General features: G+C 44.1%; 1 protein-coding gene across 1 annotated transcript in view; it reads right to left on the bottom strand.

Moving 5' to 3' along the window:
• Positions 1-1,158: 1,158 nt before the first annotated feature.
• Positions 1,159-17,121, bottom strand: part of vav2 (vav 2 guanine nucleotide exchange factor) — a 196,499-nt gene continuing 180,536 nt past the window's right edge. Inside the window, 20 exon segments of the mRNA XM_030084142.1 lie at positions 1,159-1,840; positions 3,031-3,185; positions 3,660-3,746; positions 4,828-4,951; positions 5,055-5,142; positions 6,229-6,345; positions 6,587-6,645; positions 7,626-7,697; positions 9,855-9,938; positions 9,940-9,983; positions 10,700-10,718; positions 10,831-10,844; positions 13,005-13,093; positions 14,773-14,874; positions 14,973-15,082; positions 15,352-15,366; positions 15,719-15,851; positions 15,948-16,033; positions 16,113-16,199; positions 16,413-16,481. Coding sequence (XP_029940002.1) covers positions 1,793-1,840; positions 3,031-3,185; positions 3,660-3,746; positions 4,828-4,951; positions 5,055-5,142; positions 6,229-6,345; positions 6,587-6,645; positions 7,626-7,697; positions 9,855-9,938; positions 9,940-9,983; positions 10,700-10,718; positions 10,831-10,844; positions 13,005-13,093; positions 14,773-14,874; positions 14,973-15,082; positions 15,352-15,366; positions 15,719-15,851; positions 15,948-16,033; positions 16,113-16,199; positions 16,413-16,481 — 1,602 coding nt within the window. The 3' untranslated portion in view covers positions 1,159-1,792.

Genomic DNA, 17,121 nt, shown 5'->3' on the forward strand with positions numbered 1-17,121 from the left:
CAGCATGTAAATGCATTATCTAAACTTTAGTCACTTTTTTTAGGTGTTTGTCGAGCGAATATAGATTAAAGAAATGTTTTCAACCTGTATCTTCATCTACTGCACACATTAGACTTATTATACCGACCTCATATGACCCCCGAGCCAAATGATCCACTTTAAGCTGCCCCTTTACATGAAATTGATGTTTTTCTTAAAATGTAAATCAATGTGAATGTGTTCGTGGAAACTTTCATCTAAATATAAACTGAATAACCAATAAAAACCTGAAACTCAGTAAAACTGGAGGTAAATTGTTGATTTTCATTTTTTTTCCACTGTGTGATAAGGTTGAGATTTTGCAGCATCTATTGGAAAGCCCTGCGGTGCATATGTTCTCACTGGCAGCTGTACAATGTGCGAATGGCTGGACGTTCACGGAGACACTACGCAGACGCAGCGCGACCCGGGGAAACGGCGACACGACGGAGGGCTCTTCTTCATGGACTCACACCAAGTTTTCCTTCACCATTTAATTTTTAACCAGTTTACGCAGCAACATAATGCATTTCACACATCAAAAAAGTGACTGTTACTGACGGGAGGAAGGGTTGACAATGAAAAAAAATAAATCACAATACCTGATCATCTGCTTAAAAAAAAAAAAAAAATAACAAAAATAAGGCGAGTGACAAGAAAGCAGAACAATTAATCATTTCAATTTGGCTTTGAAATCATGAAAAAATGGTCCAGCTCTTCTAAAGAGCTCCTCAACTAAAAAGTCTACTTTGTGCACGAAAAACAGATTTAAAAGTGTTGATGATGTTTGGTTCCAGCCGGATGACTCTCGAACCGTGGATGTGATGGTTGTTGTTGTTGTCGGCCATAAAAATCCTTCCAGTCGCTGTAGTGTGTCCGGCCTCGTGTTGAGGAGGTGTTGGATGGTGTCAGCAGTGTTGCCCCCCCCCCCCCCCCTCCTCTGTAAGTCCTGCATGTATACTTGGGAGATGGCGATGTTCTTTACTGGCTTGATGTTCGGGTTTCTTTCAGTCAGCAAACACCATTCTTCAAAGGCACCGTACTGTACATTGATGTGTGTGTTTGCATGTGTGTGTGTGTGTGTGTGTGTGTGTATGTGTGTGTGTTTATGTGGGCCGCACACGGGCACATGCATACATGGAAAAGTAAAACCAGTCCAGAAAGTCGATTCCCATCCGCTGGTGTCAGCCCACAAGGCATCACCATGACAACTAAGGCAAAAATCTCTCCACATGAAAACACAGCATCGGCTTTTCTTTTTTTTTTTTTTTCAGGTTTTTTTTTTCTTATTATTTTCTGATTCTTTGCTTAAAACGACTTCCCCCACAAATAATCATTAGTAAGGATAATAATCTCTATTCAATAAATTATCTGTACTGTACAATTCTTTCACTTCGCATAGACCTGCAAACAAAAAGGAGGGGAGATTTTTCTCTTCTTTTCCAGTAAAGCTATCAACAGTCACTTTCTGCCGGGGCCTCGGTTCGATAGAAGTCTCTGCAGGCTGACAGAACAGCAGGCCGGCTAGTTTCCTTTCAATTTTCTTCTTTCCTGTACAGAAATTAAGCAGGACGCCCCGTTAAAAACAACAAAAAATAACCCCGACTGATGCATAATTGAGAACAGGAGTAGAAAAAAAAAAGAATCCAGCAAAAACAACAAGATGAAGTTCCTTTTTTTTCCCCCCTCCCTCCTTTTGTGTTATTTTTCCTGGGCAGGGTGAGTGATTTTCTCTGAGATCAGTAGATAGTAGATGGGTCCTGATTTGGAGCCTTTACTGCACGCCTTCTTCGTCCACGTAGGTCGAGGGAAACCAGCCGATCTGGAACACAAAACACACGTCTGGTGACACCGAGGCGAGGCCGGCGCCCGTGCGGCGTGCGCGCTCCCTCCGCCCGCCGCTACACTCATCTGAAACGCAACGCGCTTCATTTCTTCGAAGGAACGCCACCGGCTCGCGAGCTGCCTTGCTTGTTTTCGCCCCCCCAAAAAATAATAATAATGGAAAAAAAAAAAAAAAAACTACTTCAAGGCTACTTCAGCTGTTGCTAGGCAACAACTTCTCCGACTTATACGGTGAAAAAGGTGAGTATTGAATGGCGGAGGCTTGTTTTTCTGTTTGTGCCTGGTGGGGTCTGGAATATGATGCATGTTACCAGACTAGAACAGAAGAGAAGAAGAAAGTGAGCTGGAACAACGCGGCATTTTGAAAGCAACGTCCGTTTACACGAAAACTACGCAGTTTTAATGTAGCGCCACTAGAGGATGCTGTTGCTTGCTTTTGTCTTGAATTAATCTCATATTCTAGAAAAGTGAGATGCTTTTGTTGAAGCTTTTCTGACATCCGATGACGTTTCAAACCTTTCTAATTGCTCGGTGTGCCTCATCTTTTCAGAAGGTCAAACCTCGGCATCGAGACTCCAACGCGCTGATTTTCACTCAGCCGACACATCTGCACCCAAGTTATTCTGACCCGCCACTCCTGCTACATTAGTGCTATTATGTGTACCGGAGGAATGATTTGAATCCGGGGAAATGGCAGGCAAAGGCGGCGCGATGGTTCCGACTGACGGATGACGACTTAAAAGCGTATTTCTGTGGAGGCTGCTCGGCGGCATGAAAATGCCCTGTAATGAAATAAAGATTGGACTGCTGAGGCCAGTGAGGAGACCAGAGCTCACAGATACCACAGACACACTGGAATTTACAGCTTAATGGGAACATTCCTAAAATAAAAAGCTGAGCTCACATTGATATTTACATCCAGCCCAATAAACTGGCACAATTCCCAGCGCCCGTTTTTTATTCCTTTTTCCCCTGTGGAGCAGTGGATAAAGGAATGCTTTTACAATATTAATGGTTTAACTGCTAAATTTAATCAATGTGGTGATTCAGCGCTGTACATTTGATTCCATCTAATGCACATTTCTGCCCTAATGAAGCTAATGGGATGTGTTTTTAATCAAACGGTTGCAGCCTGCAGAGATTACGGCGCCCGGAAGTGTTGCTCACCCTGCCGTTGGCCTCTCCTTTCCACCAGCCCTGGTCTCCTCCGATCTTGCTGTAGATCTTCACGATGTCTCCCTCCCGCAGCGACAGCTCCCTCATGTCCCGCGCCGCGAAGTTATACCTGGCCACGGCGGTGCTGACCACCCGGGGAGTGAACACTGGAGTCAGGGAGGAAAAGGGAACTCAGGCCTGGAGCGGGTAGCAAGCATCGGTGCTCAGTATCAGCAGGTGGCGAAAGGTTCGTACTCTTAAAAAAAGAAAAGTGCTATCGGTGCTAATCGAGAGGAGGAGGTTGCGGAGAATGTAGAGACGGCGGACGGTCAGGTCAGCGCCGACATGAACTGTAGTCACACGCCAGCAAATGAGCCAAATGGGGGAAAAGGACAACAAGTTGTTTCATCTCAGGGGAGGAAATTGGTTTTTCTTTCCCTGATTTAATGAGGAAATGTCATCCTGGGAAGAACTGAAATGTTCCCGTTAATGAAAAGAGCGCCGCAGAGAAAAAGTAATGAGGCCACGGGCGCACGGGCTTATTATGTAATTACCAGTGATGAGGTGCGAGAAGACGACGACTGAAGAGAGAGAGAGAGAGAGAGCGAGAGAGAGAGAGAGAGAGGAGGAAGAGCGAGTACCTGACCAAAAGGGAGCTGAGCTCTGAGAGGAGGAGAAGTTGAGGCCCTGCGGACTGAGGAAGGAGAAGTTGTAGGAGGCGCAGGTGGCTGCTGAGAAAAGAGAGAGAGAGAGAGAGAAAGAGAGAGAGAGAGAAGGAGGAAGTGAAGCTGGAAATACACGTCTGAGGTGAGCGCATGCAGAGGTGGAAGCAGAGAGGCTCAGCAGGAAGCACGGTCCGTCTTCTGGTCTCACTCTACCCCTATCCTAACAATGTCCATCACGCCATGTGACACGCGATGTGAATTTACATGACTTTAATTCATCTGTCAACCAGAAACAGAGGCATGATGGGAGTCCAGCGACCGACATGCAGCGGCCAGTAAAATAAGAACGGGCAATATTGATAAATCTGTAGACAAGATGTTGAGCTGGAACATCGGATCTAAGGCGTATCTGCGTTCAGGTGGAGGTGACGGTGCGTTCAGAGGACGCTCGTCTCCACGTTTCCACCGGCTCCGTCCAGGGAGGGCTCTCCGGGCCAGGCCGGATTTGTTGGGTCACTCCTCCACACGCCGCTCTTATCTCCCTCATGTGAAGCACAAACCTTTTACACCGACTGTGTTTTCAAATCAAAGGAGGATCTCAGACTTTCTCCGGGATGTGTAGGCTTCTCTGCTCTTATCTCCGAAGCGTCTCCGAGCCGCATGGCGGAAAGGGAATTCCTGGCGGCCGGAGCTCAGAGGTGAGGGTTTGAGCCGAGACCGACTGATGAATGGAGGATATAAAGTAAAAGACGGGGGCCGGAGCTCCAGAGAGGAAGCTCGCCGGGAGGCACCTGCTCCTCCGACTGTGTCCGTTTTTAGCTGAAGGGATTAAAAGTGTCTGCAGATCTGAAGGTAGTGGCTCACTCTGGTGGGTAAAGGTTTGTTTTTCAGCAGCAGCAGATGAAGCAGAAGACGTTCTGCTTTGTCACGAACACGTTTTGGCACCGTAAGTAATTAACTTGAAGGAGTTTTCTCTCAAAAATCTTTAGTATCTCTACGTTCAGTTGACTCACTCCAACTTCGTCATTAAAGGAAATCATGGAAATACGTCACTAACAGACTCTTCGGTCTTTCATTCGACCACGTTCGAGAGGAGCTTGGCCTGAGGCTTCATGCTGGAGGAGAGTGAACGGTGGGGGTTTACCTGGCGACCGAGTGCTGGCCCGGGTTAGCGAGCGTTCTCTCGACTTGTACGGGTATCGCAACGTGGTGTCTAACAACTTGAAGCTCTCTTTCAGCGAGTGGGCTTGATAGTACTCCACCAGCTCCTGTTGCACAGCAAAAAACAAAAAACAAAAAGCTGAATTTTCCAGCTCTATTTCATTGCAGTCAGTGTTCATTCTCACCACTGCAGATAAACGCACAACTTACAAGGAGACTCTCGAACTTCTTGGCCTCGGTGATGTGAATCCAGCTGTCCTTCTCAATGACTTTGATGTGTTTAACTTCATCGTTGAATCTGCGAGAGACGAGAGGAAACGCTTCTGGATGCTGTTTAAAGAGCAAACTGCACTTACTGCTTGATGCTTTTCCATTCATGACACTTCAACATTCACAGTTTTCTTTCAATGTTTTATTTTCCTACACTTGAAAATGCCCTGCATTGCATTATATGTACATGGACTCGCCACCAGCAGCTTACTGAAAGATTTCTGCTTTTATTTCTATTTTGTCACGCTGTTCTTTTTGTATGAAAACTCAAACCTTGTCTCGATTTCTGATCTTATGTTGAACGACTGCAGCCATTAATCAATAAAGCTGAAACATTTTTAGGCTTCCTCTATTAAATTTTAAGTATTTTTCCATCTGATTTTCACACCGTTAAACACTTTGAGCGCTCACTGCACCCTCTGGAAGGGAAACAACAGCTTCTCATGTTGTCAATCATCAATAAACGATCAGATTGATAACTGTTACAAGCTTAGTGCATCGTTTTCACTCAGTTTTGCTGTTTTGCACTCAGGATGTCAAACACACAGGTCAGAACTGGCCCTCCTGTGAAGATGTACGTGGCCCCTGGAGCCACATGAGATTTACCCCGTCGTTAATCTGTTTAGAGAATCATCCCACAGCCGACGTCGCTCCTCCATCACGGATTACCTGCTCCGCTGAGACTTTAATCTAAGCAGGAGCGGAGCACCGCTGGCTATAGCGGGGCATCCCCACATATAAATACACATGATGGACAGAACTATAATGAAGAAAGTTAACTAAGTCAGATTTGTTTTCCTAATTATGTGAAAGGCTGCTCTCGCCCGTTCTTTCGCACCTGTGTTAAGACCTAAATATAAATGTGCAAATTCACCCCAGCACCATGTGACAGCTCCTATATTATTTCCTTTTCTGGATGCATTCTTGAAGAGGAGGAGGAGGAAAAAAAAAGGATTGAAAAAAAAAAAAAGCAATTACTGGGTGGTAATTAGCTGGAGCTAAAAGATGCTCTGAAAAAGCTGACTGGGACTTCCCGGGAGAATTTCCACCCGCTGTGAGATATGTTAAAGAAAAAAAAAAAAAAATTTCCTCTCCTGGACGACGTGACGCTCACTTGATGCTGATGGCGAACCTCTCCGCCTCGGCCGTCCTCTCTCTGATAAGGTAAGTTCCGCTGCAGTGGGACTTCAGAAGGTTGTCCGCCTGCTGGCGCTCCATGTTCCCCGCGAACCTGCGGACAAAAACAGAGGTCGTGACCCCCCCACAACACCGACTCACAAACTCCAGCAACACGTCTAAAGACTCGCAGACACTCCGCGTCAAACGGGAGTGTGCTCATTAATCTCCTGCTCGGGGTCGACTTGCTTCAAATCAAACCGGTGTGTGAAGTTAACAGCGCAGCTTAACATGAACCAAACTCATTACAGCCCAGTGACCCGAGGGGAGCGGCGGCAAAACCCCGGAGGTCTCACCAAGGATAGCCGTAGTACTCTGCATCCCGCGAGGGCGGCCTGGATAGCGACTGGAAAGGCTGAGAAAGGAATCACAAACACCATAAACATGGAATATGGGCGGTCCAGGAGCTGCTTTTAAGAGTTTTCATTGTTATATGTCAGCATATTCTCCAAGTTATTGCTTCTGTTACATTCTACTTCAAAGTGGAGTCCAGCACCTCTGTAGATTCAGGATGACCATGACTATATGGAAAACAGTGTTGGTGATAGTGATTGATTATCAGAATGCAGTAAGTCATTCAATTAAAAAAAAAAAAAAAAAATTCTTAACTTTTTTTTTTTCAAAAACTATGAACAATTGAATAACTATGTAGGCTCCAACATATTTCATGTGTTGGGATGAAAGAAAAAAAACAGTTGGTGAACTATTTACACTTTGGATAAGTTGTTCCTAAATTCCCTGTAACAAGTTGTCAAGGCTGTGAGAGCAGGAGAACTGAGAAAATGCCACTGGAAGTCAAATTCAAACATATTTTAACAGTGAATACGGGGTGTATATGAATCATTTACAGCTTTCTGAAAGCAGTAAGAAGTGTAGAATTACTATTATTTATCTATTTCTAAAGGATTTATCTGGAGCGACTTTTATTTTCCTCCAAATTTGAAGATAAGACATGAGAATCAAGGCGGTGTTGATGAAATCTCATGAAATCCCCTCGTCTTCTCCGGCATGTTTAGACATGTTGCCGATTTCACTCTGAACAAACGGTTTGTAAATGCCAGTCTTTTAAAAATAAGCGGCATTTTGATCCCATCGGTGGGATTTGGGTTTCTGAGGGTGACTCTGAAGAGATTACAAATATATCCCAACATGCAACTTGAAGAAATAAATCTGTGTTGACTTGATAAGTTAACAGTGTTACTTTGCCTCAATAAACACAAAAATGATTCAACACAACATCTTAATTCTCTCAGTTTTCTACAAGGTTGAAAGTTGAGCACATGACTGAAACAATCACACATCCTGTAATGAAAACTGTGAGTGTGAGGAGCTTACCTTTGGGTCCAAACAGGGTTTAACACATGAACTTGGGAAGAAGCCGCTCTTTTGTGTCTGCATCAACTTTCCCTGCAAGACCAGATTTTGATAATAAATCAATTACATAATGCATTAGAGGAAACTTCAGGCTACACTGTGAGTGGTTTGTAACATAAAAATGTAACAATCATCATCAAAGGACAGTGATTTCTGTGTCTTTCATCTGGAAATGTGAGCCTTTGGTGCCCCCTGCTGGTGATGCCAAATAATGAGCGTTTCAAAGCACCTGACAGGAAAGCTGTTACAGGTGCTGAGTGATGCTGCGTTCACCGGGGGACCGACTCCGCGCCGCATACCGATGTCTGAGCTGCAAACTGCAGGATCTGTCAGGAAGCGCGGCCCGTCCGCCACCTGAAGCGGTTGATTTTCAAAACCCCTCCACATCACAGGGAGACATTAAGCCGTCACGCTGCAGAGGGATGACTCTGCGCTTGCAGCTTAAGATCAATTAGCGGCATCGGAAAGCCACCCCGAGCCGCCCTGGGAGAGAGGAACCGGCCGCACGGTGGAAACTCCAGAGTGGGTGATTCAGCACGAGGAGCCAGAAGAGCCCCGAGCCAGAGGTGTCCGTGCCACCATCGTCTGGCTTAATTCACTGTAGAGGATCCCGCGGCGGCGGCGGCGGCGGGGAGGGGGATTAAAGAGTGCAGGCATCTTCAACTTCCTCCAACAATTTGGAAGAGCGATTCCCTCCAGAGTGACCGGGGACTGCACGCACGGCGCCGACCCACTTCTTCACACAGAAGAACATAAAATATTCACCATGCGGAATTTCCTGTTTTATCTGTAGCAGCTCAGACATACGGAACCCTCAGCAGGTCTGACCGGGACCTTTTACATGTTTGGATTCTTTTTCAGCCCTTTGAATTGAAGGAATGAGAGCTTTTATGTGTTCTGTCACGACTTCTACACACAGTGACAACATGTTTTCATGCTGAATTCAAATCAAACACTAGGAGGGGAAATAAACAGGTTTCCTATCAGCACCTCTGCAGCTCAGCAATAAACCACATTTGCTTCCATTGCTCACTTTTTAATTACTCTGCAACAGTTGAGCTGAAACTGTGTTCAATGCTTAAAATTCCACCCAGACAGTCTGAATCTGTTTGGATTTTGTGGAGAAACTGCATCGTGAGAGAGTGATTCTGCCTCTTTTTCCAGCATTACTTCACTTCCTCTGTATTACAATACATTTTTGGCAGTGTGCATGTTAGAAATTTGAATTTAAAGCGGATATGTTTCTCTACCTTGTCTCTGTTATCTTTATACTTAACCTCAATGAACCACACTAGTAGCAAAGGGCTGGGGCAGGGGGCTACGGGCCTTGTTTGGAGTGGGATTTGAACCATTTCCATTAAAAACTGAGGGACCAGCTGAATAAGCCAACATGCTGCAGAAGCGCTGGTTGCTCCTGTAATGAATATTCTGCGGTACAAACCTCCCATTTCTCTGCTTTCGGTCACTTTGTGGACATTCCAGATATCATAAACAGGCTCAGAGTTACAGCTACTAAAGTACAAATCATGTCAGCAGCTAAATGAGAGGAGAATGAGGGTTGAAATAATATAAAACATTTGGATTTTCAACATTTTCAAGCCAAAAGTGAGTTTGTAAATCAGACAGAAAACATAGATTGCAGGAGAGATGCAGCAGATTCACAGAGGAGAGATAATCAAAGCAAACTTTACCAAAACTCCAGTGAGGTTTTGGATGCTATAACGCATCATTAAAGTCTATTTTCAACATATAAAAGCTTAAAGAGGTAGGGTATCTGCATGTCCTGCAGTGTCAGTCTGGTTCAAAATGTCTTTAAATCACTTGTTTAACTACACAGCGAAGAGTAAAAGCTTTTGAAGAGAGTTCTGTGCCAGACCGACTTGACTTGGCCTTGTCCTGGCTTTCTAGATCTGCTGCCGGTTGCTTGGAAACCTCACAAAGAAGAAAAGAAGAAGGAACGGAAGGGTGGTTGTTGCACCGGGCCAAGAAAACACTCCTGTTGTTTTATGGATTAAACAAATGAGAAAGAGTGTGTTAATGACTTGGCTGCGGGGACGATGACGGTATTTGCGTTTTTGCTGAGTGTTTGCAGGAACAGTAGATCTCTGCAGGTTATTAAAACGCTGCGCGATGGCTGACGAAACGGGAGGATGGAGGACGAAGTGAACGAGAAGCGGCCGAGGGCCGTACCTCCCACCACGTGGTGTCCGGATCTCCCTTCAGCAGCTCGATGAAGTCTCCGGTCTGGAAGCACAGCGGCGTTTTCCCCGGGGGGGGCCGGCGTGCCGTGGTAGTTCCTCACCGCGACCATCTTCGGACCTGGAAACAGGAGTCAGGTGAGGAGGAGGATGTGGTTATGTCTTTATGAACGGAGTCGTTTGAATCAATTGTCATGAACCTGCTGCTGTAAAATACAGTGAAAGGTAACATGGTTTTCAAAGGTTGTTGATCTTTCCTATGAATATAATATACAACACAAAAACATGGAGTGGCTCTAAGAACACACTAATCAACCATATCTAGTCTCAAGACATGACAATAAAATATTCAACAATGTTCACAAAAATTTGAATGAACTAACATTGAAAAAAATACATGAAGATTAATGTGATTAAGCAATGAAACGGAACCCCCCCCCCCCCCCCCCCCCCCCCCCCCCCCCAAAAAAAAATGTAAAAATCTCGACCCGTAAAAAGCAAAGATGCAAAATAACCAAATCTGGGACACAAAAAAGAACACAATGTCAAAGAATAACAATAATGACACAAAGTATAGAGACAAATGACAGAGATGCATGGCCTGTGGTGTTTTCTGTCTGCATGCTGTGTCTGCTTTGTTTTAAATGCAGTTTGTGCCAAAAGCTACTTTTAAGCATTGTCCTGAATACTGATTTCTTAATATAAGACAGAAAACCAGTGAAAGAGTGTCTTCTTTCAGAATTTAAAGTATGCTGCGGTTATAAAAGTCTCCATGCTGCTGAGATATCCACTAGATGGCAGTAGAGAGCTTTGCTGAGGAAGAGGAGGGCTCCTCACCTGGTGACATCCCCGGCTCCTGAAAACAGGAACAAACACTCCATCAGTGACACTTTGCCAAACAACAAATCATTTCTTTCTCTATTTTCATGATGAAGTGTGGAGGAAACGAGCTGCAGTGCTGAACTCACCAAGTCGAGAGGATCTGGAGGAAGACAGAGAAACAGGAACACCGTTAGAATCGAGCATGGATCAGGTCGGGATGAGTGAAGAGGATGCAGGATGGGTTTGAATGTGACGTAAAGGCAGCACAGTCAAGTTGCATCTACAACAGGGTTGTCAAACATATGGCTTGTGGGCCAGGATTTTTACCCGTCTGTGAGCTGATTAACTCTTGTATTTTTATTACGTAACAACAAAGACACGACGTGTTTTGTCTTTATGCTTCAACTCCAAGAGAATCAAAAGAAAACTCTATTCTGATTTACAGTATCTGTTTCATTGTGCAAATTTCCAAATGAATGGCTTCTTTTACCCGCCCCTTCATTTCATACAGTTCCAAATTGAAACTTCTCGTCCGTCCACTACTCCAAACCATCGGGAACTAAAACAGGAGCCCAAAACTACTCAGGGTTTTTAGTGCTGGACTCAAACCTTTCAAAGGCATATTTCAAGCTGAACCAGCTTGTTTAGGTTTAAAAATATAAAGTTAAAACCCAGAGGAAGCAATAAAGCACTCTGAAATATTAAAGAGGTAACATTTAAAGGCGGGGGAGTCCAGGCGGATCCCTCAGGCACTTTGTAGACGGACCACAGGGACCGTGTGAGTAGCCTCAGGGCAGGAGCTAAAAATACAAAATACATGGAAACAACCTGCAATGGTAGTTATTGAGGTATGGCATTACAGTTAACCCTTTGTGATAGCATTTCTCACTTCTGGAGAAGATCTGCCCACATTATTTGAAGGTGTGTGAGAAAAAAAACTGAATAATGAGCATATCAGTGTTTTTTGTACGTCCTGGTTTTTGAGGAAGCTGCTGCAGCGATTCACAGGACGCACTGCCGGGCAAAAAGGCTCCAAACCACCGGAGCAAATATAATCCTGGCTAAAACAAAACACTGCAGCCTGGAGAGTGAACGTCTCATGATTCCTCCAGACTCTCAGCTGGTTTTATTCCCCCCTCTGGTGCCAAACCTGACAGCATGTTAAAAAAAATGGTAACATGGAAAACTTGCGTTGAACTGACATGGTAAAGTGTTCACATCAATTTGATTTTTATAAATCACGAACATCAAAATATTAGAAAATCTCAAAATAATGGATGTTTTTCCTTTCTTTTTCAACCAAGGAACAAATTGATCCCAATTAAAGTAAAATAAAAAACTTTTTTTAATGTTAGGAATGTAGAAAACTCTGACAAAACTATATCTTTCTCATATTTTTGACATGAGCTTAAAGGGAGAATTAGGTAATATTAAGGTTAATAACTGAGTCTGCTGGGTGATAAAAGGGGTACAGTGGTTTGTACTTTCATCTTACTGTGAGAGGGACTTCCTACACTTTTAGTCTTTTCTTTATGGAGACTTCATGTTCTCCCTGGGCGTGAGACGGTTTAGTTAGTCTGACTGTCGACTACAATCCAGAGAGCTTCCAGGGATGTGAAATTTAGCCTCAACAGTGTTTAAGTTTCAACTACAGAATAATTCCAGCTTTGCTAAAGGGTTTTGGATACGAAATTATGTTGTTCTCGCAAATGAAAACTAAATCAGAGTTTGCATTGATATTCATACAACAACTTGACTGGACACATCTCTACCGTTTCACGACTTGTAATACTGCGATTAACTAGATGTTACAATCCTGTTTATTTCGATGTAAATGAAGTTAAGCGACTCTCCAGCAGCCTCAGGGCTGTTTTCAGTGGAAATAATCAAAGATCCTGCAGGGCAAAATCAGGCTTTGGTTTCAAGATAGCAGCTCAGTGATACCACCACTTCCTATTGTTAATGTTTTCACGGCATGTTTTTCCACCAGTTTCAGCGACTGCAGCTCTACTGGAAACAATGTCTGTGCAAATGAAGTGATGGATGGATGGATGGATGGATGGATGGATGGATGGATGGATGGATGGATGGATGGATGGATGGATGGTATACACATTGAGATTTCTCAGATATCAGTGTTTATATTTTACAGTGAACATTACTTGTCCTAATTCTATATATTTCTGTTCCGTCTGTTCCATCTATTTCTACCGCTATAAATCACCTTTAACTGAGAATTCCAGTGGAAACGGTAATAAATGGAGAATGGTAATAAATATCCAATCTGATCTCAGCGACATCCTCAATGAAAAACACCTACTGATTTTGCAGATGGTGATCACTTCCAGACACTCTTTGTGAGCTCCTGTTCCACAGCGAGAGCAGTAGTAGCCCTGATAGAAGATGCCCCTGGAGGACACACACACACACACACACACACACACTTCAGCAATGCAAACAGGATGTGTCTCAGACACAAATTAACTTCCTGTAAGAACAACACACAAGGGGAAACCTGCTGCTCCCTCAAAGAACTCTGCAGATGTGTCCGCGCCTCCGCCATCGTTCCAACAACAAAAACCCGCAGAATCAAGCCGCCCCGTTCGAGATCACGGCCTCCAGAAGTGTATTTCTCACAGATATTGTAAGAGTGTGTGCATTTGCAGGCTGCCATGTTGAATAGTCGCTGCCATAAATCACAGGGGGATCCACTGGGGGCTGCAGCAGTAATTAGCATCCAGCAGGAAGTGAGAAGCACCGGGTCCCTGCCGCTACCAGCTCGCTGAATTTAGGTCAGCAAAGCCATGAAATTTGTGGGTCAATAAGCAGAGCGGAGCCGGTTTGGTGGCTGGGGCCTGCCCTCCGCGGCGCGAGGGGGTCTGGCTGGCTCTGCCTCTCGTTGGGTGGTGGGGCTGGATGTTTAAAAATATCAGATCACACTTACAGGGACGCTTTTCCAAAGACGGCTTCAGCCAAATACATTTTCCCTCGGTGATTTAGGCCAAATCCTCTTCACTTTAGACCAAGAGACTGCTCACGTTTTACACTTTATGCTATATGTTAGTGAGAAAACGCTGCTAAACATAGTTTATCTTCACTTTCTTCTCATTATCTATGTGAATCCCCATCTTTCTACTTTAAATATTGCATTTTACATGCCTAAAATGGTCAAATAAAGGCAGCGAGATTCAAAAATGTAGCTAAAATGGAAATCAAGAAGAAAAATACTGATCTAATCAAAATAACTTTCTTGCTGACCTTCATGAGATGAAAGAGTTTTATCACCAAAATGCATTCATCGTATTATATGATAGGAAATATCTAAATCTTTGTGTTTTTGAGGGGATAGAAACTTGGAAATAGATAAATTCCAAAAAAGATGATGAGATTTTGGTAGTTTTGAGAAGATATGCTTAAGTATTATCTGGAATTACATAAGAAATATTACTGGAATCAATTCAGTTTTCTTGCTCATTTTTCCATATTCAAGACTTTTATCAAATCTAGTTGTTAATCTTGGACAAATCCTCATTATCATATCATTTTTTTTAGATAGAAAACAGTTAATTTTTTGAGTGTTTTTCAAATAAATAACTACAATTCACACAACAGAAACTGGCATTTGAAAGGTTAAAATACATATAAAGATAAAAATTTGGCCGTTTTGAACAGGTTTGAAGTTGACAAAGGACTTCTGAAAACAAACGTGGAAACAAATGTGGGTATATCTGACAATTTAATGTCAGTTTTGTGTGTTTGTTTGTGTGTTGGTGTGTATTTCTGGTCACGAGGATAAAAGGAGGCCATAAAAATAAATACGGTTTTAATCTCAAAATGACAGTGAACTCCACTGAAATTGGTCTGATTGTGAAATAACTGCATTGTCCCACTTTTTCCTTGGATACTGAACACATCTTCATCTTGTTACATAATGTTGATCTACCATTAAAAAAAAAACCCTTAGAAAGAAACCCCTGTGACTGTTCAGTGCCGATGCAGAACCCCGAATGAAAGAAAATGAGTTCGTTATGCATTATTAATAAAATCTCACAGAATCTCCTGGGACCGGCGGTCATCGGGCTCGTTACCTCAGAAGCATCTTGCAGGCTCGACAGTTGGTGTTCTTATCGAACGTGTGCATTTGGAAGTTGTGCTGATTGGCCGTGGCTCGCTCCGGCTTGATGTTGGACCTGGAGGAGAAAGTGAAGTGGAAATGAGAAAGAGCAGCCTTCCACTCGAATGTGGCGACACATTGTCTCCAAGGGCGGATTTCTTTTGGCGTACTCACATGGCCATTTCAAACTGCTCCATCCATTTTCTCTTGGTCTCTTCGGTTTTGCAAAAGAACTGGAAGCCCTGCTTCCCTTGCAGGTGGATCAGGTAGAAACCGTAAGACCACTAGAGGGGGGGAGAGGTGAGCGTGGGACAGATGGCAGAGGGGGAGCGTGGATGGCGATGTCAGACAAAACAAACAGCCTGTGATAGCAGCTCCGTCACATCAATACCGTCATGTTTGATTTACAGCTTCTCCGCATGCTTTACAGCGGCGCATAGAAAACGCAAAGCCATTCACCAAACCAGTGGACGGATGAAGCAATGAAAGGCATCCAGCTGGCCAAAAGTCCAGAAAATGAGTCAAATAAAGTCAATAAGTCACTTCCGCTTACCATTTTTCCACTTGACTGGTCAGCATGCAAAAAGAAAGACACCAGAGAAAAGACCCAATTACACATGCAAACATGGACAGACACATGCAGATTCAAAACAACAACCCAAAGAAAACCAATGGGGGAAAAAAAAGAAGCCATGTTAGACCGGACGGCGCAATGCACTCAGCTAACGTTTCTCATGAATCCCAAATGACCTGCATCACATTTACATGATTTTTCAGGCACGTCGGCGGGCACGTCTATGCAGTTCCCTATCTGAGATTACCATCGGCCGGCTCCTTCGGCTCAAGGACAACACTGGGAATGATTACACCGGATGTTTCTCTCTGAAATCAGTGCCACACGGTTTCCAGGATCGTCTCACCTTCTTCATGTCCCGGTTGTTCATGGGATCGTCGGACATCTTGTACGACTGCAGCTCGATGATCTCTTTGAGCTCGTAGCTGTAGCCTTTCCTCTTGCACACGATGACCACTTTATCGAAGAGGAAGATGTACCTGAAGGCGACACACACACACACAAACACACACACTCTGGTGAGCTGCGGCTCTTTTTTTTCCCCACTGGATGTGCGGCGGTGCGTTTGGACTCACCGGTCCTGCTTGGTTCGGTTGACGATGGAGCAGACCTTCAGCTCTCCGTCGATCTTCGGCCTGCCGTACTCCTCCAGCTTCACCTGCTGCTTAGATTCCACAGGCGCCAGCTGAGCGTCAAGCCCCCTTTCTCTCACCAAGCAGGAGAAAGTTTGCTCTACTTACAAGGTTTTCTATGGAACTTTGGAATTCGCTGATCTTCTTGAGCGTCTCGTTGTCCCTCTTGACTTCGTTGATGTACATGGCCAGGTCCTGGAGGGGCGGGGCAAACCGTTACTTCAGCCCCGCGGTGCAAATCTCTCCCACATCTGTCATCTTGCGGTACATGCGACGCGCGGAGCTCTGAACCGCGGCGGCTGCATGCATTCACACAACGCTGGCTTGGAGCGCTGCGGCGCCATTATGCGAGCGCACATACACACACACACACACCAATAAACATACACGCAGACGTGTAACACAGACCTGCATTGCCTCCAGAGCCTCCTTCAGTTGCTGTCGCTCAGGTCGATCAGCTGAGTGACTCAAAAGTTCCTGCAGAGAGAGGAATCACTTTAGTTTTTGATAGTTTTTGCCCTTTACTGTGATTACAGATGTGACCCCGATGAGGCAGAGAGTTGAGTCAACATGCAGAAAAAAAATACACAAAAACATTATGAAAATAGGCCAATTCTTCCGCTGTTTTCTTCTGAAACATAACAAAATAACAATGTTGACGTTCAACATTTTACATCTTTACATCTGAATGATAATAAGCTGGTGAGTCACTTTCCCAGAGCTTTACTGAACCAAATGAAAATCAGATGCGACAGACAGACGAACCAAACCATTTCAGTATTCAAATCATGTTTGGTTTCAGTTTGCAAGTCAAGTAACAAAAGATCCTACATTCACACAGCACAGACAAAAATAATTCCAGGGACTAATATGACTTACTTTTTCCTATAACATGTTTGGGGATGCATTCGTTTAGTTTCTTTATATATTACTGTAAAGATTTTTTTTCTTTTTATATGGATCTGCTATATTTTGCGCATATTTTGAGATGTTTGGAATTAATTAATACTCAATATGATCTGGATTTGACAGGGTTAACTAACTTGTGGCGGCGAAGCGTTCATAGCGACGTCGCTCACTGCAGAGCAAAATTCACCAAGCGTTGGATTCTTCACCC

The sequence above is a fragment of the Salarias fasciatus genome (assembly GCF_902148845.1).
Source record: "Salarias fasciatus chromosome 7 unlocalized genomic scaffold, fSalaFa1.1 super_scaffold_4, whole genome shotgun sequence".
Lineage (NCBI taxonomy): Eukaryota > Metazoa > Chordata > Actinopteri > Blenniiformes > Blenniidae > Salarias > Salarias fasciatus.